The sequence below is a fragment of the Physella acuta genome, unplaced genomic scaffold (assembly GCF_028476545.2).
Source record: "Physella acuta isolate Inbredline_101_S28 unplaced genomic scaffold, ASM2847654v3 ptg002443l, whole genome shotgun sequence".
Classification (NCBI taxonomy): domain Eukaryota; kingdom Metazoa; phylum Mollusca; class Gastropoda; family Physidae; genus Physella; species Physella acuta.
Window position 1 is genome coordinate 28,399 of NW_026733928.1, and position 24,102 is coordinate 52,500.

Sequence of the window (24,102 nt, forward strand, 5' to 3'; positions counted from 1 at the left end):
TGAAGAGGTTTCTGCGAAAAAAAATATTTCAAATTCGCAGGGGTGTCGCCCCGGTAGGGCGCGATTTGTTTTTTTTTCTATAAACGGGATATAAAAATAAAGGCGATTTTTGTTTGGCAACGTTCATCTGATAGCCATGAGACTTTGGGGAGTTCATTATACCACTCTTGGGAAGGGTTCTGTAAAAAAAATAATGTTCAATTTCGCTAGGGCGGCGCCACGGGAGGGTTCGATTTTTCTCTATATACGGTATAGAAAAATAAAAGTCGTTTTTTTTATGTGACACCGTTATTCGATAGCCACGAGACTTTGGGGAGTTGATTGGGAAACTCCAGGGAAGGTTTCTGTAAAAAAATCTTTTGTTTTTGTTTTTATTTCGCAAGAGCGGCGCCACGGAATGGTTGGATTTTTCTCAATATATGGTGTATAAAAATAAAAGTCGATTTTGTTTGACACCATTTATCTGATCGCCATCAAACTTTGGTGAGTTGATTAGAACAATTCAGGGAAGGGTTCTGTAAAAAAAAAAATCCTTTTTTAATTTCGCAAGAGCAGCGCAACGGGAGGGTGCGATTTTTCTCTATATAGGGCCTACGTTTTATAAAAATAAAAGTCTATTCCGGTTTCACACCAATCATTCGTGTACCATGAAACTTTGGGGAGATGATTAGATCACTCAATGATAGGGTTCTGCAAAAAAAATATTTTTTAATATTGCAAGGGCGGTGCCCCCTCGGGGGGGGGGGGGGGCGATTTCTTTTCTCTATACACGGTATATAAAAAATAAAACTCGGATGCGGTTCATCCGAGTTCCATGAAACTTTAGGGAGTAGATGAGAATACTCCCGAGAATATTTCTGCGAAAAAGAAAACAATTTTTCTTATGGGCGGCGCCATATAGGGTACAACTTTCGTCAATACACGGTTTGGCGCCCAGAGTTTTAGAGCGACTATGTTGGCACTTGGCATCTGTTAATCGAGCGTCCTGCATAGCGAGTAAGGGGTACTACTATATCCAGCAGTAAAACTACAACAGGCTTCTAAAAATAACTTTGTAAAGAGAGGAAATCCTTCTGTACAGTTTCGTCACCTTGCGAAAGATGAAAAAAAAAAAAACTTTTTGAATATGAGGAGCCTACTGTAGAGTTTCGTCACTTTGCGAACGATGCAATAAGCATCTATTATTAGACAATCCAGTCAGAAATTGAGATCGAGCATCTAATAATAGACCATTAGTAACGCTAGCATATTGCATCAGTTACACTGATGTTTAAAACACGTCAAATAAATTTTTTTCGTGTTAAGAAAAAAATCCTGTTCATTTGTGTCACTTTAGCGAATGACGAAATCTGCATCATTATTAACAGGATGCTATTTGGCACGATGGCGCCTGTTAGTTGTAAGGAGCCAGGGGTCGTACGCGGCGGCTATGCGGTAGTGTAATCGGGGGGTCGGGGCCCTGAGAGTGGCAGGATGTAATAATATGTTAATTCATCATGTATAATTACATACTAGTATTACTTCTTTGACTTTACTGTTGGTGTGTTTTTTTTTATCCTTTGTAATCCTTTATATTTATGTATTTTCAAGTACATCTACATTATTTATTTGTGAAATTTGTTATGTCGCATTATTTTGTTCCATTTATATTTTAAATAAATCTATGAGACCTAGCACCTGCTTTTGTGTGGAGACTAAAATATCGTTCAGGACTTTTTTTAGTACATGTTAATTTCTATTAATGGACTCTCAGGAAACATGTATAAAATCGTATTAATTATATCATAAATTTAAATCAAATAACAATCAATAATTTATATTTTAAAATCTATATGTTATGGTTAAACCCCCTCTGTGGTCAAAGCACCTGTGGTCAAAGCACCTAGGAACATTAATATATATATATATATATATATATATATATATATATATATATATATATATATATATATATATATATATATATATATATATATATATATATATATATATATATATATATATATATATATATATATATATATATATCTTTATTTATTTATTTATTCATTTATTTATTTATTGATATGAGAAAATAAATTATCTTCCTTTTACCAAATTTTAGCTAGCGCCAAGCTAGTATACCAAGCAAGGGGAATGGTGTATCTCTTACTGCATTTGCTGGTCCTCCTACACCTGACTACGGGATCTGGTAAAGTTTTGCTGTATCTTTCCTGGGCACTGATTCGACATGACGCATGAGCACTTTCTAATATTAATGCTTTATATATATATATATATATATATATATATATATATATATATATATATATATATATATATATATATATATATATATATATATATATATATATATATATATATATATGTATGTATTATATATATATATATATATATATATATATATATATATATATATATATATACATATTATATATATATATATATATATATATATATATATATATTATGTATATATATTATGTATATATATATATATATATATATAATGTATATATAGGGCCTATATATACATATTATATATATATATATATATATATATATATATATATATATATATATATATATATATATATATATATATATATATATATAATTTGAGACATTATCATAAAACCTTCTGACTTTAGCGAGAATATTTTACAGTTCAAGCATAAGGAGTCCACCATTATCTGTAAGCAATATCATTTGACGTATGCTTAACACATAGATACTACTTACTTTTATGTTGTTACTTGTATGTATCGGTACACACATATTCATTATTTAAATAAAGCTTATTTTTTATCATGTTTAATGTTTGCTGAAATTAAATCTTTGCAAGTGAATCGTTAGTTTTTATTATATAACAACTGTACACTGATATTTGTATTTAATGGCAAATACATATTTTGTATATATTCTTGTTTTTTTATTGATCAGGTTACAATTATGGTGGTAAGTACTTTAAAATGGTATTATAATTAATGTATTCTCTTAAGCCTTTTTTTTAACATTTACATATAAGAGCACTTAAATAAATTAACTTTCACGAATTTACATCATTAACTTAAATATGGACACGAATGAATTATAATATTTATATATATATATATATATATATATATATATAATATATATATATATATATATATATATATATATATATATATAATATATATATCACAGAAGACTACAACATCACTGAAGCTGACGAAGAATGGACCATCATTCAAGGTTCTACATTTAATATTCCATTTTAGAATTTATTTATTCTGGATTTGCGGGTGAAAGGTTGATTTATCGGTGGGAAGGAATCTTGAAATCAGACTTAGAACTTGTTCTAATAGAACGTTTGTTCCAAGTTATGTTGGAAGATAAGCACATGATTGATGACTATAATTTTAACAAGTAAATAATCATTTTAAAATATTTTCGTTGCAATTATTGATAGGAAATAACTGAGCACATTGTTGAATAAATCTGTCATTCCAGAAAAATTACAATCACTCGATATCTGTATTTCAACCTTTTAATAATCAGAAATCCAATAAATTTTCAGTCAATAGATATGTCGACTTTAACACTAAAATCTAAAATTGTAGAAAAATTTCAGTCAATAGATATATCGCCTATAACATTAAAATCTCAAATTCCTGAAAATTTCCAGTCAATAGTTATCTCGATTTTAACACTAGAATCTAAAATTGCAGAAAATTTCCAGTGAATAGATATCTCGACTTTAACACTAAAATCTAAAATTGCAGTTATTTTCCAGATATCTCAACTTTAACACTAGAATCAAAAATTGCAGAAAATTCCCACGTCAATATATATTATCTCGACTTCAACACTAAAATCTAAAATTGCAGATAATTTCCAGTCAATAGATATCCCGACTTTAACACTAAAATCTCTAATTCCTGAAAATTTCCAGTCAATAGTTATCTCGATTTTAACACTAAAATCTAAAATTGCAGAAAAGTTCCAGTCAATAGATATCCCGACTTTAACACTAGAATCTATAATTGCAGAAAATTTCCAGTGAATAGATATCTCGACTTTAACACTAAAATCTAAAATTGCAGAAAAGTTCCAGTGAATAGATATCTCGACTTTAACACTAAAATCTAAAATTGCAGAAAAGTTCCAGTGAATAGATATCTCGACTTTAACACTAAAATCTAAAATTGCAGAAAAGTTCCAGTGAATAGATATCTCGACTTTAACACTAAAATCTAAAATTGCAGTTATTTTCCAGATATCTCAACTTTAACACTAGAATAAAAAATTGCAGAAAATTCCCTCTCAATATATATTATCTCGACTTTAACACTAAAATCTAAAATTGCAAAATGTTTCCAGTCTATAGATAACTGGATTATATTCTTGGTCTCTCCCCAGAACCAACCGGCCCACCGCCACCCGTTCAAGTAATTACCGAAAATTTCGAAGCGGATGTTATTGTTGTCTTAGACGCCTCAGGCAGTGTCGGGCGCCAAGGGTTCTCGAAGGAGATCGATTTTTTGGTGCAAGTGATCAAGGCACTACCATTCGGCCCCAAAGGGGTGCGGATCGGTGTAGTCATCTTCAACCACAAAGGACGTTTTGTTTTCGGCGTTACAGAATATTTCAATGTAGACGAGATCAAGAAGGTAATAGTTTATACAGCAGTTTCGGAGAGTTCTATTCCGTCTCAGAGGCGTAGCGAGGGGGGGGGGGGGGGCAGGGGGGACATATGTCCCCGGACGCCAAAATGGGTTGGAAAAATTAATCGAAAGTTTGAACGGGGGTGCAAATCGAATATATATATATATATATATATATATATATATATATATATATATATATATATATATATATATATATATATATATATATATATAATTCTTTACAATCTTTTTAGCCGTGTAGAATTATCTACAGACTGTTTAACGAAAGGCATGGTTTAAATAATGAAAAGCATTTGAATATTTGATTCTTTTTACGTTGTCATTCAGTGGTGTTTCCTAAAATGCCATCCATGTAGTACTCGTTTAAAAAAAAACTTAATAATTTTATAATCGTTTGCTACTAAAACTCTATTGATTAGGGTAAAAAAAGCGAAACAAAAAAAAATCCCTTGTTGATTTGTTGCTTTATTTTTTTTATATATTATGTATCAGCATATTTACAATACATGTAGCATTTCGAAATTTGTTAATAGTAAAGACAAAATCTAAGTATTACAAGAAACTAGCGTGCCCGTCCCGAGCGCGGTGCCGAGGTCCTAGAAGAAAGTCTGACGGCTAGTCACAAGATAACCTCAGGCAAATCGCAACCTACCGATGCGCAGGTACAGTAGCGTAGCCAGGATCGTCTGATTGGGGGGGGGGGGGGGGTTCAAATTTTTACCCGGGGACAAAATTTCGATTTGCACCCCTCCTCAAACTTTTGATTTACACCCCCCCCCCCCCTCAAACTTTCGATTTACACCCCCCTCAAACTTTCGATTTACACCACCCCCTCATACTTTATATATATACCGAGGGGTCTATCGGGGGTTATGACCCCCCCCCCCCCTAAACCTCCCCCCCTGCCTACGCCACTGCGCAGGTAGACATGCATGATTCATCTTAATGAATGACTATAATGCTACATCTTATCCATATTCTATCTTTAAAACGAACGTATGGGCCATAGCGCTCACGGAAAAGCCCTGGGGGCCGAATAGCTCTCTGCTTTACGACGAAGGACGCACCTGATTCGATTTAGTGAGCAACTATAACAACTCATTGTATCTCTAGACTATCGCACTCTTTAAATGTACGTAAGCGCCATAGTGCTCATAAGAGAGCCCGTGGCGCCTAATCACACCTGTCGGAGCGCCGGAGAAAGTGCCTGATTCAATATAGTCAATGATTATTGTTGTCCATCGTGTCTTTAGTGTATAGCCTTTTTAAAAACGAACGCAGGTGCCATAGTGTTCACATGGGAGCTTGGGGCGCTTCGGGTCACGCAATCGCCGGGGCGCTTAGGCGTATTCTCAACAACTTGCCAAAGTTTCATGGCGATCGGATCAAAGGTGAAGTAATGCATAAAAGACGAACAAACAAACCCACTCACTTTGATTTTAAATATATATTAAGATAAAAATTAAATCCATTAGCTATAAGATAATAAAAATGTAAGAGAGATATGTATCATAGATACTATATTGCTCTTTTGGTCTATTTAAAACGTAAGAAAAACGAAAAAAGGTCCTAGGTGCCTTGACCAAGTTTACAAATAAATAATGTAGATGTACTTAAAATACATAGCATCTATTTAGAATTTTAAAAAAAACAACATGCCAGCAGTTATCAAACGCAAGCATTGGACAAACCATCTGTGATCAAAAACCCTATGTGGACAAACCATCTGTGATCAAAAACCCTATGTGGACAAACCATCTGTGATCAAAGACCCTATGGTCAAAGCCCCGCTGGGATGAAACCCCCTATGGTCAAAGCCCCGCTGTGATCAAACCCCCTATGGTCAAAGCCCCGCTGTAATCAAAGCCCTGCTGTGATCAAACCGCTTATGGTCAAAGCCCCGCTTTGATCAAACCCCCTATGGTCAAAGCCCCTATGGTCAAAGCCCCTATAGTCAAAGCACCTGTGGTCAATTGTCCGCGCACCGAAAAAAAGCCAGTTATATATATATACATATATATATATATATATATATATATATATATATATATATATATATATATATGTTACCGAGTGTATCGACAACGCCAAATGTTACCGAGTGTATCGACAACGCCAAATGTTACCGAGTCTATTTACTTGTAGTGCCAAATGTTACCGAATGTATTTACTCGTGCTATCTTTGACCAGCACACAACATCGACCACAATACAGATACTCGGAAGTGCAGGTTTACATTGATCTCTTTATTACATGAATCAATAGAAATGCTCCACATAACAATGCATCAATGTTCCACAAGAATACAATGAACCAACTGACCCCCACTGTCCTCACTAGTCCTCACATATCAGAATGCACGTGTCCATCGTTCCTATCCTCACAAACCACAACACGTCCTCACATATCAATCTTCAACTGGGTTCTGCGCCTTATCGTCGTGCCGTCCTATTATATCCCACGTATACGTAATACTTCCCATTCGTTGCATCAGACTATGAACAACGCAGTTCTGTCGTATCGCTTCTCAAAGCTACGCAATGGCTTTGTGTTCGTTATCAGTCCACACCCCCTGTATCAGTTGCATCAGCCCAGTTTGGCCTTGATCGTGTCTTTAGTTGACAGACTGTATTGCGTTCTTATCGTCTCTAGTAACTACACTAGTTACATCCACCCCCGCCTTTTTGTGTGTGTTTTCAACCACAAACAACGCTTGGCAGGTGCACTCCTTCAATGTCAAACGCAACACCGTAAAAAAAATTTACTGTTCCACTCACTGTCAATGTTGTCACATTCGTATAAAATAGACAGTTATCCCTATTTCAACATATCAAATGTGTCTACATCATATTCCTCAGACACAAAGCAGTTCTAGAATTCACATCCACCCCGCCTTTTTTCGTTTGGTGTCTTCACCAGTTCAGTTTTCTAGCTTTTGAACAGTCTGTTCTCATCCCAGCGCGACCATGAAAGAATTGATGGTTGCTGACGAAAAATTTCGTATTCTTTTTGTTCCTCAAACTTCTCCGCGGACCACTTATCTGATGTTCTACTGTCTCTCTGCTTCTGGGAGGACCGGGATCCTCATTGTTGCAGTTATTCTCCACTTGTGTATCGCTGTTGTGCTGTTGATGGTGACATGGTTCCGGGATGGGTATGTGAATTTCCGTTGTAGTTTCCGGTTCCCTAATTGTCTTAGGTTTCTTTGTGTGTAAATGCTCTTCTTGACTATGCCAATATTTCTTTAATTGAGTAATATTCGCCCACCGATCCGGTTTGGTGTGATTGGTGGGTCTTATTTTAATGGGGCCACCGGCTACTTTAGGCATCTCCACGACTTGCCATATCTCCTGTCCCCAGAGGTCGTGGATTTTGTTTCTGCCTAATGGGTGGCTACGCAGTAATACTTTGTCGTTTAGTTGGAGTGGCGGGTCTTTTGTCTGTACCGGCGGTTCTCTTCGCCGTGCTTCATGTTCTAGTCTTCCTTGTACCACCCTGTACATTTCTCTTATTCGTCTCATATGTTCATTCACATATTCCAGTGCGGTGTATGAGCCAGTCATGCTTTCCTTTTTTCCTAGGAACAAGTCAAGAGGGAGTCGAGCCTCCCGTCCGAACAGTAACATGTGTGGCGAAAAGCCGGTTGTGGCATGGGGGGTGCAGTTGTATAGGTATACCAACTCTGGGAGAAAATCAGGCCAACGTTTTTTCTGTTCCGGTTCTAGAGTACGCAGCAAATCATGCATGCTGCGGTTGAACCGCTCGCACTGTCCGTTTCCTTTAGGATTATATGTGGTTGTTCTAGATTTGTTGATCCCGTAGTGGCTGCACAGTTGGTTAATTACTTCTGACTCAAAGGCCCTTCCTTGGTCAGAGTGTAATTGTATTGGTATTCCATATTTGGTGAACCAGTGTTCTATTAAGACCTTTGCCACTGTTTTTGGCCGTCTGGTCTCGTGTGGGCACCGCGACAGTCCATTTGAAGAATACGTCAGTCATCACCAACACATGTTCCGTCCCATCCGATGATTGCTCCAACGACGTAAAGTCCATAGCCACAATCTCTAGGGGTTTTGTCGCCAATAAGTGTCCTGATGGCTGTCTCATTTTGACAACTGGCCTTTTCGCATGCTGACACCTCACACAAGCCTCACAATGGCGTTTGACCTCCATCTCCATATTGGGCCAGTAGCACGGCCGTCGTAATATTTTGTGCGTCCTGTCCTGACCCTGGTGTCCCGCCCTGTCATGTGCCAACTTTAGCACTTCTTCTCGTAACTGTCCAGGCACCACCACCTGGTGTATTGTCCCGTCTATTTGGTCATGAATTCTCCGCATGAGAACACCATCCTTTATACTGAGACGGTCCCACTGACTCAGTAGTTTCTTTGTTTCCCGACCAAACTGTTCTCTTTCCCTTCTTCTTGGGAATTTTTGTTCCTGGACGTATTTAAACAGCGGCTGTAACCCACTATCCGTTCTCTGGGCATCTCTTATCTCTTTATGATTAAGGCAGTTAAAATCACTGATGTCCATATGTCGGGGCTCTGTGGATATGTGCTCCACCCCGGTCTGCCCGTTTTGCATCACTTGCACCCCGTGAGGGATATCTGTTGACGCTCTGACCTCACATATTCCTGTCAGCGTTTCTTCCTCATCCCCCGGTCTCTCGTAAGGATTCCTTGATAAAGCGTCAGCATTGCCATTGGACCGCCCCGGGCGAAATTTTATCTCCAGGTCAAAGAGTGCCAATTCTGTTGCCCATCGCTTTTCGATGGATCCCAACTTTGCTGTCTGTAGGTGACTCAGGGGGTTATTGTCAGTGTATACCTCACATTTAGCACCTAATAGATAGTCCCTGAATTTTTCAGTCACAGCCCATTTCAATGTCAAAAGTTCTAGTTTCATGGCGCTGTAATTTGTCATGTTCTTCTCTGATTCTTTCAGAGCCCGACTGGCATACGCAATAACCCTGAAACCTTGCTCCTGTTGTTGTGATAGTACAGCTCCCAGACCTTTAGAGCTGGCGTCAATTTCTAGCCGAAATGGTTTGTCAAAGTCTGCGTATCCTAATATCGGCGCCTCGGTCAAAGCATTTTTCAGTAGCTTAAACGAGTTCAGGCATTTCTCAGTCCATAATTCCCCTATCAGTTGTGGTTTACCTTTCGTTTTCTCCTTACTGTGTTTCTGTGTCATTTTGTTTACCAAGTCATGCAACGGTGCGGCAATTTTTGCAAAACCAGGTACACATTTTCTATAATAGGAAGCAAAGCCCAAGAATGATCTGACCTCTACTGTGGTTGTTGGCTGTTTCCATTCTTTAACAGCTGCAATTTTATCTGGGTCAGTGGCGATGCCATCAGGCGAAATCACATAGCTCAAAAAACGTACCGATTTCAGACCGAAGCCGCATTTGTCTGGGTTCAGCTTTACTCCTATCTCTCTAAGACGGAGAAAAACGTGTTCTAATCTTTCTAGATGGTCCTCCCAAGTTTTTGAGTAAACTAGTATATCATCCAAGTACACCAACATTATTTGAAATAGGAAGTCACTCATAGCACTTTGTATTACTCGCTGGAATGTAGCAGGCGCATTAGTTAGACCAAACGGCATACGGGTCCACTCGTACAGTCCTAGTGGAGAAATAAATGCAGTCTTATGTTGATCGTTGGGGTGCATGGCCACTTGGTGGTAGCCACTAGCCAAATCTAAGGTAGAAAAAAATCTTGCTCCCCCCAACGCATCAAGACATTCATCAATACGAGGCAAGGGGAATGCATCCCTTCTTGTGATGCTGTTCAATTTACGGTAATCACAACACAGTCTTATCACCCCTGACTTCTTTTTTACAACTACTATCGGTGCTGCATACGGGCTTGTGCTGGTTGTAATAATTCCCTTTTTAGTAGATCGTTCAGGTGTGCTTTCACCGCAGAGTAGTGACTTGGTGGTAATCTTCGATAAGGTTGCGCCACAGGCTTGTCTTGCAGTAAGGGTATCTGGTGTTTTATTACTTCCGTGTAACCAAAATCACCCTCGTACGAGGCAAATATATCCCTGTACTTATTCAGCAATTCATTTAATTTTGGGTCCTCAGTTTCCGGGAATGTATATGTTCGGCCATCCTCTTTCTTCACCTCGGCCGTCACATTGACCGACCTAATTGTTACTTCATTACTGCTGGTATTGATCAGTTCGATGCACTGTGCCGACTTTTTTACCTCGACGTTCTGTGGTACTCCTACCAGAGTGTTAGGCGGTACAAAAATTTCCTCATCCAATACATTTGCCACCAACCCTAGGACCAGTCCATTTTCCGCTGATGTGTATGTCCGCAGTAACATGACGCCTGCCCTCAGTGCGGCGCCACATGGTTCTATCATCACATCACCATTCACGCTTCTATCACCAATTTGTAGTGTGATTGCCTTGACCGTGTTTGCCGGGATTGATGTCCTTCCTCTGGTCTTAGCAAACCTGGCCAACTTGGATCCCCGACCTGGTGTGGGCGATCCGACAACATTTGTAAGAAATTCTGGCAACTGGCCAAGGATGTTCATGCCCAACAGGCAAGGTATATTTGACACATTTGTCTCTAGGTTGTGTTTCGTAACGAACACCCCAACCTGCTTCAACCTGTATCCCGCCACCACCACATCTGCCAGAAAATAGCCACAGTATGGAATGGTTAATCCATTAGCTGCCGTTAGGCGCATGCATGTGTCAGACCTTAAACTATGGTCTTTTCCTTTTATCCATTTGGTGTAAAATTGTTCCGTAATTGTCGTCACCTGGGAGCCTGTATCAACAATTGCCTTGACCGCGATGTCCCCGATCGTGATCATCATCTCGGGACAGACTCCAATCATTTTGTTTCTTGGGCCATAACCTCGCCCCTCTGTAGCCTGACCCTGCCTTACAGAGGACGACCGTTTCCCTGACAGTACCTTGCCATATGTCCGGGTTGTGAGTAGGACAGGCAGATTGGTCTACCGTCAGCTGTCCACTGGAGTGATGGCTTGGCAGGTCGCGGCTGTCTAACTTGTCTATGTTTTGTCCAGTTTTTGCCCTGATTCTCTGCTGTTGACCTGCTTTCTAACCTCTCCAATCGTTGGCCAACCTTATCCAGGTGAGCCAACAGTTGAGCCATCATGGTTTCCATCGTGCCGGTCTCTGTGGGTGGTGATTGTTTCTATTCCGGCACAGAGACTTTGTCTACCGAGCAGTTCGATTCGTCATCATACTCGGACCTGCGGATCGCTCAGTTCCTGACCTGAAGGAAGGTCAACTGTTACCGAGTGTATCGACAACGCCAAATGTTACCGAGTCTATTTACTTGTAGTGCCAAATGTTACCGAATGTATTTACTCGTGCTATCTTTGACCAGCACACAACATCGACCACAATACAGATACTCGGAAGTGCAGGTTTACATTGATCTCTTTATTACATGAATCAATAGAAATGCTCCACATAACAATGCATCAATGTTCCACAAGAATACAATGAACCAACTGACCCCCACTGTCCTCACTAGTCCTCACATATCAGAATGCACGTGTCCATCGTTCCTATCCTCACAAACCACAACACGTCCTCACATATCAATCTTCAACTGGGTTCTGCGCCTTATCGTCGTGCCGTCCTATTATATCCCACGTATACGTAATACTTCCCATTCGTTGCATCAGACTATGAACAACGCAGTTCTGTCGTATCGCTTCTCAAAGCTACGCAATGGCTTTGTGTTCGTTATCAGTCCACACCCCCTGTATCAGTTGCATCAGCCCAGTTTGGCCTTGATCGTGTCTTTAGTTGACAGACTGTATTGCGTTCTTATCGTCTCTAGTAACTACACTAGTTACATATATAATTACACTGCCTATGATATTTGTATTTGTTTAAATAATATTTAAAATGCTTTAAGTTTCCAAACCTCAGTCGTTGATTCTTGTATCTGTTTAAAGGCTCTAGAAAGCAAAACTGTCAGCTTCACACAGTCATATATCGATCGAGCCTTGGACGTGATCGTTACTAAGGACATGTTCGGAAAGTCTGGCGAAGACAGGGACAAAGTTGTCCTCATTGTGACGGATGGGGTCTCAACAGATAAGTTTAAAAGTAAGTTTCTCAATAGGGCTAGTAAGTAGGTCACCACCGTCTCGTTTTCAAATTGGCCGGATGTTGTTTTTTTTTTTCAAACCAAATGTAAATATATTTATAAAATAGGTAAAATAAAAATAAGTTAATTTGCTTTGAAATCGTTAACAACGATAATGATTGACTGCGATGATAGCTTAAAAAAAATATAGTCTACGTAAAATTGTGATTTGTCTTTTTTTGAAGGAGCGTACAGTTTATAATTGATTAAAAAAGTTAGTCCTAAACGTAGTAACAATATAAATACTTTTACTTGATTCTATTATTATTCAATTGCTTATAATTGTTGCATTTTTAGTAATCTTGGTATTTTTAAATCTTGAAGCAAGACTTAAAAACAAATAGCTGGAAAATGATTTTTTTTAAATCACCAATCATACTCACAACAAATAATTTAGTTTGAAAATGAATATCACCCTCTGGCTATCGAGATTTCGAATATTCAGTGAGAGAGACCGAGACTTACAAGCCCTAATGATTTTAATTTGAAGCTAACAGTCTTTTACGCTATACAGGACAGCGGAAAGTAGTTTAATGTGCGTAATGTCGATATCGTCGACAAAGTTCAACGTTTAATATCCTCCTAAGCCGCAAAAACGAAGCCTCTCTTGTTGTCTGTCAGTGTACATGTGTGTGTGTGTGTGTATGTGAAAATGATAACTTGTATGATGTCTCAGTTAGGTGAAAACAATTTCTAGTATAAGCAATAGATCTTATTCGTAGCGATTTCCGTAAACGAGATACGGTAATGTATTCCTACCTTCTCAAAACAAACAGAATTTAAGATGTTTAAATCATACTCTCATTGGGCAGTTAAATCTAAGAACTTTTCGACTCAATATTTTCATCGAAAAAATAATAAACCGGGAGTGATCTCCCCTAAATGTTCTCGAATATTTTTATATAACACTATGGGGGATGGAAACTCGGGGTATAGATATGATTTTTGAATCCAGTTTTAATTACTTAAACTTTTTAAAATAGAATAGAATCTCCTAGAAAAAAGAATTGCGCACCAAGTGAAAGTCAAATGATATGTATATAATAGTGCGGAATACTAGTACTTTATAAATTTATATGCATTGTTTTTTTTTTTTTGTTTTTTTTTTAAGCAATCGGAAATAGCGTAAAGTACAACTTCAGGTCAATGGAAATTACTCAAAATTTGAAAGAAGGCAGAGAATTAGATCTGTTACCTATGTGTAAAATTTCGTTTATCTATCTGAAATAGTACTCAAGTGATGGGCTTTTAAAAACCAAAGTAGAACAAGTTACACTTCCGGTTACGGGAAATCGCTGAAGTTGATAAAGAACTACAAATTCGATATAACCTAGCTGTAACGGTACTCAAGTTATCATGTTCACAGATATACACACACACACACACACACACACACACGGACAGAGTTGCAAATCCCAGTTTTTCAGACTAGATTACGCATAGAACCCCGAAATTTCGATAAATCTGCATTTATTATTTTTGCACGATTAAAATAATAATCCATATACTCCGTATATGATTAAGTACCTAGGTGTAAAACGATAAAAACTGTATACGAGAAAACAACTAAACGAGCGGTTTTGTCACGGGAACAGGGCATTACCCGCCCCCCCCCCCCCCCGTCAATTATCCCCCGGACATCCCCCCCCCCCCGACATTACCCCCGAAGTATTCCCCCCCCTGTCAATTCCCCCCTCCCCGCCCAGTAGGATATTACCCCCCCCCCCCTCGACAGGGTGAGGTTAAGGTTAGGGTTAGGGTTAGAGTTAGGGTTAGGGCTAGATTTAGGGCAAGGGTTAGATTTAGGGCTAGGGTTAGGGTTAGGATTATGGCTATGGCTATGGCTAGATTAAGGGATAGAGTTAGGGTTAGGGTTAGGGTTAGGGCTAGGGTTATGATTAGGGTTAGGGTTAGGGTTAGGGTTAGGGTTAGGGTTAAGGTTAGGGTTAGGGTTAGGGTTAGGGTTAGGGTTAGGGTTAGGGATAGGGTTAGGGTTAGGGTTAGGGTTAGGGTTAGGATTAGGGTTAGGGTTAGGGTTAGGGTTAGGGTTATGGTTAGGGTTAGGGTTAGGGTTAGGGTTAGGGTTAGGGTTAGGGTTAGGGTTAAGTTTAAGATTAGGGTTAGGGGTATGGCTATGGTTAGGGTTAGTGTTAAGGTTAAGTATAGGGTTAGGTTTAGGCTTAAAGTAGTGTCTAGCGTTGGTTTTGGTTTAGTTCTAAGTTTTAGGCTGATGTTGATGCTAAGGTTTTGGTATGTTTCTTAAGATTAGGAATGAGGTTATATTAAAGTATAGAATTCTAGTTAGAGTTAGGATTCTAACTTAAGGGGGGTGGGGGGATATATCCCCGGGGTGGAGGGATAAATGACAGGGGGATAATTGACAGGGGGTTATTGCTTCGGGGGGGGGGGGTAAATACGGGGGGGGGGGAATGTCCGGGGGGGGGGGTAAATTCGGGGGAGAGGGGTAGGTTCTTTAGCCTTTGTCTCACATACCTACCGTTTCTAATGCTGGATTCAAATGTACGATTGTACACGAATATTATGGTACACTCATTCCTAATATATTATCATTCTACCTTCAAAGCCTTGCAGATGGTTAAGCAATTGAAAGAAAAGAAGGTAAAGGTCTTGACACTGGCTGTTGGCAACGAAGTATCGGAGGAAGAAATTATACACATCTCTGAACCTCACCAGGTTATAAGAACATTCAGCTTTAATACTTTAGATCACACCATCAATATAGTGATCGATGTCTTAAGGGGTAAGTAACGTCTTTTGCTGAATTGTTTGCATCCAAAAAGAACTATAAACCTAGAAAGTATATATATATATATATATATATATATATATATATATATATATATATATATATATATATATATATATATATATATATATATATATATATATATATATATACTAGCGTACCCGTCCCCGCGCGTTGCCGCGGGAATAGAAGAAAGTCCGACGAAATATATAAGAAGGGTTTCATCCATGCGTTAACCAATCCTATATTCTTAGACTCATGACCTTGATTTCTAAAAATGAGTTATTTAAATGTAAACAATGCCTGCGCTTGGATCATAAATATCGGGACACGGGCTTACCTACACTACCGCATGAAAAGCTTGAGTGTACATTAATCACTCACTGAAATGATATGGTAGAGCACACTTCGGTGACCGCCCATGTGTCACAGACGTAGAAGAGCGCTCTCAGAAGCCTCCCCCCCCCCCCCCGATTACACTACCGCATAGGCGCGGCGTACCACCCCTGGCTCCTTAAAACTAACAGGCGCCATCGTGCCAAATAGCATCCTGACAATAATGATGCACATTTCATCATTCGCTAAAGTGCCACAAATGAACAGGCTTTTTTTCTTTAACACGTAAAAAAGTATTTGACATGTTTTAAACATCATTGTGACTGATTCAATATGCTAGCGTTACTAATGGTCTATTATTAGATACTCGATCTCAATTTCCGACTGGATTGTCTAATAGTAGATGCTTATTGCATCATTCGCAAAGTGACGAAACTCTACAGTAGGCTCCTCATTTTCAAAAAGCTATTTTTTCATCTTTGGCAAGGTGACGAAACTGTACAGGATTTCCTCGCGTTACAAAGTTATTTTTAAAAGACTGTTGTAGTTTTACCGCTGAATATAGTAGTACCCCTTACTCGCTATGCAGGACGCTCGATTAACGGATGCCAAGTGCCAACATAGTCGCTTTAAAACACTGGGCGCCAAATCGTGTATTGACGAAAGTTGTACCCTATATGGCACCGCCCATAAAAACTTTCTTTTTCGCAGAAATATTCTCGGGAGTATTCTCATCTACTTCCTAAAGTTTCATGGCACTTGGATGAACCGCATCCGAGTTTTATTTTTTTAAATACAGTGTATAGAGAAAAAAAATCGCCCCCCCCCCTTGGGGGCGCCGCCCTTGCAATATTAAAAGATATTTTTTTTGCAGAACCCTACCATTGAGTGATCTCATCATCTCCGTAAAGTTTCATGATACACGGATGAACGATGTGAAACCGAAATAGATTTTTATTTTTATAAACCGTATATAGAGAAAATTTGCAGCCTCCAGTGGCGCCGCCCTTGCGAAATTAAAAAAGGATTTTTTTTTTTACAGAACCCTTCCCTGAATAGTTCTAATCAACTCCCTCAAAGTCTCATGGCTGTCGGATAACGGTGTCACACCAAAATCGACTTTAAAAAAAAAAATATACCGTATATAGAGAAAAATCGCACCCTCCCGTGGCGCCGCCCTTGCGAAATTAAAAATGATTTTTTTTACAGAACCCTTCCCAAGAGTGGTATAATGAACTCCCAAAAGTCTCATGGCTATCGGATGAACAGTGTGAAATCAAAATAGACTTTTATTTTTATATACCGTATATAAAGAAAAACAAATCGCGCCCTACCGGGGCGCCACCCCTGCGGCGAATTTGAAATTTTTTTTTCGCAGAAACCTCCCCAGGAATATTCTCAACAACTTACCAAAGTTTCACGGCGATGTGATAAGAGGTGTGGTAATGCATTAAAGACACACAGACAGACACACAGACAGACACACACACATACATTGATATATATATATATATATATATATATATATATATATATATATATATATATATATATATATATATATATATATATATATATATATATATCAACAGGTTTAACAACTGCGGTCGAAATCAACACAATTGTAATTATCTTTAACTACGCGGAAGAAGAGCATCTAACAGATTTTAAATGGAAAGTCTCTGTGATTGGTAGCTTGATCCAGCAATACTGGGAAGAAGAGGAATCTAATAAGTTCATTATAATAGGTTACACAAAGAAAATTGCCAAACTCTTCGACGTCAGGAAACTTACAAGCGTGGTTTCTATCACAAATGTAAGGGTTAAAAATTATATGTTTCATGGTACATTCTTAGTGTACTTTTTTTACTGAATACTTAGATATACACACCTTTACATAAATATACACATATATCTATATCTATATATATATATATAAATATATATATATATATAAATATATATATATATATATATATATATATATATATATATATATATATATATATATATATATATATATATATATATATATATATATATATATATATATATATTTATATATATATATATATATTAATATATATATATATATATATATATATATATATATATATATATATATATATATATATATATATATATATATATATATATAATTTACTAATTTTTTAAGTCTATTAATTAATTCTTTTTTCAAATTAATCATATTTTATTTATGCATGTATTTAAGGACCCGATTTTCGGTTCGTTTTTTGTTTACTTGCTCGCTTGCTTGTTTGTTTGCTAGTTTGTTTGTTTGATTTGATTTTTTTAAAATCTATTTCTTAATTGTTTTAAATGAACCATTTTTTAATCTTGTATTTAATGACTCATTTTTGTTCGTTTTTTGTTTTGCTTGTTCGCTTGCTTGTTTGTTTGCTTATTTGTTTGTTTGATTATTAATTCATTTCTGTATCCATAAAGATTGTATTTATTTATTCTGTAGGCGCTAAATTCCAAACATACAAGCCACACGAATAACTTATCTCAAATGTTCGAGGAACTAAAGAAATTGGGATGCGTTAAGAAAAGGCCATGCATTGTGCAATTTATTATAGATAATACACCTGATTTCGATGGTAAATGTACTTTATGTTGCCATGTTTAACTATTTCTGCCTCATATAACAACTTTTGAACGTGAGACAGCTACTCGAGCCGTTGGATCCGTACTCGAGACTTTCAGGTTAGCAGTTGAAGGCTCTACTGTTTGACCGCACCGCCCCTAAGGCATCGTTTTAACAAATAAACAAAAATGCCTACGTAACATTTACTACACATGCCGTTGTCAAATAACAGGTGAACTACGGCACCTGCTCCATGGTTTATCAGGTTCAATATTTTTTTTTATTTAGTACATAATCTAGTAGAGCTCAAAATGAATTTGAAACATTAAATTAGCTTTCATTTGAAACCATTTTTAGCAACTAAAAGCAGTTTTACCTTCTTCTCCGTTGTTTGCCACGATTTTGGGTTAAATTTTAGAAATCGTCATTCTTCTTCTTCGTTCTTAATTTTTAGTGTTGGGAGGAATCGAGCCTTATCTGCCAGAGGGTTTGAACTCGAGACTTTTTTTTTTTTCGAATTTATCAACCATGAGCTTAGCCGACTCGACCATGCTTCCATCACAATTAAGGATAACGTGTCAACTGGTTAAGCGCCAATTAGGCCATTGACTCCGATTTCAGCCTGCTTTTCTTTTTGGATTTGCTTCCATAGCCTTTGTCCAACCAAGAACAAACTACAAGGCAGCAGTTGTTTGATTTTGGAGTTGTCTCTCCTAGAAGAGTGGCTGTCCCCAGATAACGAGCCTCATCTGCCCGAGGGTTCGAACTCGAGAGTTTTCGGTTTAGCAACCATGAGCTTTACCGACTCGACCACGCCGACCCCTGAAATGGTCATTAAATTTTACAAAGAAGTGTTACCTTTATCAACAGATACTGCGATCAAAGAATTTATCAAAAACGGCAACATAATCACAGCAATCGTTGTGGGGCAGCTAGTTGATTCTACTGAAATCTACCAATGGGTCGAAACTCCAAATGACGTCTTAGAGATAAAGTCCTTTAACTCGACCGTCACTCATGGAACCGAAATAAAACGAGTGGAGGGTAAAATATTTGTTACAGTTTGTTTTATATTTGTTTTTTTTTTTGTTTTTTTTTTTACTTTCTCGTATACGGAGTATAGAGGAAGTATTACATTCGTGAATAACTTCGAAATCGAGATTTTTTTTTCCAAATCTCGAAGTTTTAGACCTGCCTGAGTAGGAAAAAACTTAAAATTTACCGTCTTGTCTGTATGCTTGTGTTTGTGTGTCTCTCCGCGTGTGTGTGTATGTATGAGTGTGTGTGTGTGTGTGAGTGCGTCTGTGAACACGATTACCTGAGAACCGTTACAGCATCGTTGACGAAATCTCAGTTAGATGGAAGAAATTCTACATACACGTAGAAGATCTAATTTTCTGTTCACTGGCACATTTTTAGCAATTTTCCGGTGACCGGAAATACTAGTTATGTTATCGGAATATATTTTACAAAATTTAGGGGAGATCACTCCCGCTTTATTTTAATAGCAAGTACATTGGGCTTAATAACCTGGCACGGTGATAGATACTTTGCTGCTATCGCTGACAAAGATCAAATCCTAAAATCTAAAAAGACCAGAGCTTCATCTACAAAACCGATCCTTGTTAGTAACCCGATACGTATCATACAGAGTTTCTTCCAGGCGGAGCACCCCCCCCCCCCTACCCCCCACCCCCCACCCCGAACGAAATGGAATTTATATATAAAACATTATACTTTTACCAGTGTCCGCCCCACCGGAAAATGTTGTCCCCCCCCTCCCCCGAAAAGTGCCCCCCCCCCCCCCCACCTGGAGAAAAAAAAAGTCTGGAAGAAACACTGGTCACAAGTACAATAGAATGGAACATGGGAGCGAATGTTGATTGGTCAAAAAGTCCACGAAGAGGAGGGGGGGGGGGCGGGGTCAAAACTGACTTCGACTGACCAGCGTCTTATATGACCTATGCATCGAATTAACTTTCCCACGTACAAACCTTATTATAACTCGCGGTGGACACACAAAAATAGGCGTTATCTTCGGGAAAACGTCGGAAGGGCTTAAGAAGAGACCAGTCTGAATTCCTTATATTAAACATCGTTAATTTGGTGAAAAACGGTGACTATTTGCAAAACACTTTTTAGGCTACTTTGGCTCTTTACATATGATTAATTTTTTCATATACCCGGGTAAATAAAATTGGCCAATTAGGAATACTATGATTTAACTCAGTTTTAGAAAACAAGGTCACGCGTCTAAAATACAGTATTAGTAACGCATTGATGAAGTTCTCTTAAATTACTGCGTCATCCCAGGTATATATATATATATATATATATATATATATATATATATATATATATATATATATATATATATATATATATACATATATATATATATATATATATATATATATATATATATATATATATATATATATATAAATGTGTGTGTGTGTGTGTGCGTGCGTGTATATGTGTAAACAACAAAAGTCACTGGACACTCAAACTATCGTTTCGCCTCTTTACAACTCTTGCAGAGCCACCACCAATCTACACCAACAGCACGATTCCCCCTATTGTGATTTTCATCGTCGACTTCGTCGGTAAGGAGAGGGACGACGAGTACACGATGATCATCAAGTTCATCATCGACGCCATGAAGAAGCACAAACTGGGCTACGCCGGCGTCAGGTTTGCCGTGGTACTCATCGTCAACGGTCAGGTGCGGCTCTTCGACACCAGGCACTTGGCGGACATAGTGGCTTTACAAACGGTATGAGTGTGCGTCATGGGGGGGGGGTATGTGTGAGTAAAGCGCAGATGTAGTGTGGTGGCAGAGGCGTAGAGAGGGGGGGGCGGGATATATGTTCCCGGGCGCCGACCTTAGGGGGGGGGGGCGCCAAAATGGGTTTACAAACGGTATGAGTGTGCGTCATGGGGGGGTGGGGTATGTGTGAGTAAAGTTCAGATGTGGTGTGGTGGCCGAGGCGTAGAGAGGGGTGGCGGGATATATGTCCCCGGGCGCCGACCTTAGGGGGGGGGGGCGCCAAAATGGGTTTGAAAAACAAATTGAAAGTTTGAGGGGGGTGTGCAATCAAAAGTTGAGCGGGGGGGGGGGGTGCAAATTGAAAGTTTGTCCCCGGGCACCGGAAAGGTCGCTACGCCTGTGTGTGGTGGCGCTCGGCGCTAGCTCTGACGAAGCCGTACTTACCCCCCCCCCCCCCCACCCACAAGACCGTAGCTAAGCCTAAGGGACTGGAAGTGGTCGATAGGGCTGGTAAGTAGGTCACCGACCAGTTCTACGGCTCAATAAAACCTGCATGAGCCATAGAACTGGTTGGTGACCTATTTACCAGCCCTATTACACTCGTTCACTCGTAACTACCTTAAACGATCAATAACACTTTTGTTAAACACATCGGTAGTGATTCCGCACTAACTTCTTAAGATTACAAATACTAACTTCACTATTATCACTAACATTCACAAATATAAATAACATCTCTACCATCACTAACATCACTAACGTCACTTACATCACTACCATGGCTATCATCACTAACATCACTAACATCTCTACCATCACTAACATCACTAACATCACTAACGTCACTATCATCACTTATATCACTACCATCACTACCATCACTATCATCACTTACATCACTACCATCAATATTATCACTAGCATCAATTGCATAACTATCATCACTACCATCACTATTATCACTAACATCACTACCATCAGTATTATCACTTGAATCAATTGCATAACTATCATAACTATCATAACTATCATCACTATCATCACTACCATTACTAACATCACAAACATCTCTACCATCACTAACATCACTAACGTCACTTACATCACTACCATCACTAACATCACTACCATCACTAACATCACTAGCATCACTATCATCACTCACATCATTACCATCACTATCATCACTTACACCACTACCATCACGAGCATCATTTGCATAACTATCATCACTATCAGGTAAGGGTAAGGGTAGGGCTGGTGTCAGAGTTAAAGTTAGATAAAGGTTTAGAATTTGTGTTAGGATTGATGTTAGGTTAGAGTTATCTATAGGTTTATGAGTTTGGGGTCAGGGTTAGGGTTAGGGTCAGGGCTCGTTAGAATCGAGGAGGAGGAGGGTAATGACAAGGGTTAATGAAAACAATGAATTTCTAATTATTTATTTTTAAATTCCAAAACATATTCAGACATTGTCCGAAGGAACTAAGTACGTCGTGCTGAAGACTTTAAAAGAGTTTTTCCAGAACCTGAAAGGGTGGAAATGCGACACCAAAAAATCCTGCGTCATAGTGTACATCTCAAACGGGAAAAAGACAAACCCGGGAGAAGGTGGTGTATTTAAAAAAAAAATTTTTATTGTGTTCAATTTGTGGGTGGGGGGGGAGGGGAGGGGGTTCCCTTTTCGTGTCCAAGACATAAGTAAAGTTTTCTTTCAAACCTGACGGTCTGTAGGGCAAGTGAAGTAGAGTTCACTTGTTTCTGTGACCTCGGATTATGAAGAGATAGTGTGGTCAGCACTATGCCCAGCCGTATTTACTTTCCCTAACGTGAGTTAGGTACCCATTAGAGTTGGGTGGACTCAGGGAAGGTCTACTGACTTGAACCCGGATTCGAACTCGAGACTTACGGGTTAGCAATCCAGCTACAGTCCAAGACATACAGTGTAAAAAAAATGTAAGGTTCTTCGGGTTCACTGGCTCTGGCTTAAGGTAGGATAGTGTGGTCAGCACTATATCCTTTTTACCGGGATGACAACATGACAAAAAAATGCAAACTATAGAGAAAGCAAAGCTACACTCTTCTGTGTTAACAACCAACTATAGATAAACATTATTAGTATTAAATGTGAACACTTTAAAGCTTTTAAGGGGGGCGGGGGTGACACCAACGATAACATATACAGAGAAAAATAATAGTGGGGGTGGGGGTGACACCATAAGAAGACGCACCGGGTGACACCCGACAAAGCGACGTCCCTACCTCATCTAAACGCGAAAGTACATAGGCATCATGCTTCTTTATAGAGCTGGTAAGTAGGTCACCAACCAGTTCTATGGCTCGTGCAGGTTTTATTGAGCCGTAGAGCTGGTTGGTGACCTACTTACCAGCCCTATACCTATACAGCTAACAATCCGTGTCACTTTTTGCACCAGTTAAAAACGAAATAAAGATCTGGAAAGAAATATGCAACGCGTTGATTGTGGTGATCATTTTATTTAGCCGTAGAGTTGGTTGGTGACCTACTTACCAGCCCTATACCTATACAGCTAACAATCCGTGTCACTTTTTTGCACCAGTTAAAACCGAAATAAAGACCTGGAAAGAAATCGGCAACGCGTTGATTGTGGTGATCATAGGCGACCAGGGGGACACGTCAATCATCAAGGATTGGGACGTCGATCAAGAGGACGTTGTCGTAGTGGAAAATGTGAACATGTTATGGAGCTCGCAGGTTACTATCATTGAGTTTATAGCTGAAGGTAAGTTCGTTACTAGCGGTGGAATCCT

The 24,102-nt window shown here is 38.6% G+C and overlaps 1 protein-coding gene across 1 annotated transcript in view; it reads left to right on the forward strand.

Annotated features, from left to right (window-relative positions):
- The window catches only part of LOC131933295 (collagen alpha-5(VI) chain-like), a 29,488-nt gene that overhangs the window by 869 nt on the left and 4,517 nt on the right, over window positions 1-24,102 (forward strand). Inside the window, exons 2-14 of the mRNA XM_059290073.1 lie at window positions 2,105-2,191; window positions 2,624-2,695; window positions 2,944-2,958; window positions 3,190-3,237; window positions 4,405-4,655; window positions 12,641-12,794; window positions 15,419-15,595; window positions 17,530-17,753; window positions 18,426-18,558; window positions 19,416-19,589; window positions 21,086-21,321; window positions 22,782-22,923; window positions 23,892-24,074. Coding sequence (XP_059146056.1) covers window positions 2,137-2,191; window positions 2,624-2,695; window positions 2,944-2,958; window positions 3,190-3,237; window positions 4,405-4,655; window positions 12,641-12,794; window positions 15,419-15,595; window positions 17,530-17,753; window positions 18,426-18,558; window positions 19,416-19,589; window positions 21,086-21,321; window positions 22,782-22,923; window positions 23,892-24,074 — 1,864 coding nt within the window. The 5' untranslated portion in view covers window positions 2,105-2,136. The remainder of the gene's footprint in view (window positions 1-2,104; window positions 2,192-2,623; window positions 2,696-2,943; window positions 2,959-3,189; window positions 3,238-4,404; window positions 4,656-12,640; window positions 12,795-15,418; window positions 15,596-17,529; window positions 17,754-18,425; window positions 18,559-19,415; window positions 19,590-21,085; window positions 21,322-22,781; window positions 22,924-23,891; window positions 24,075-24,102) is intronic.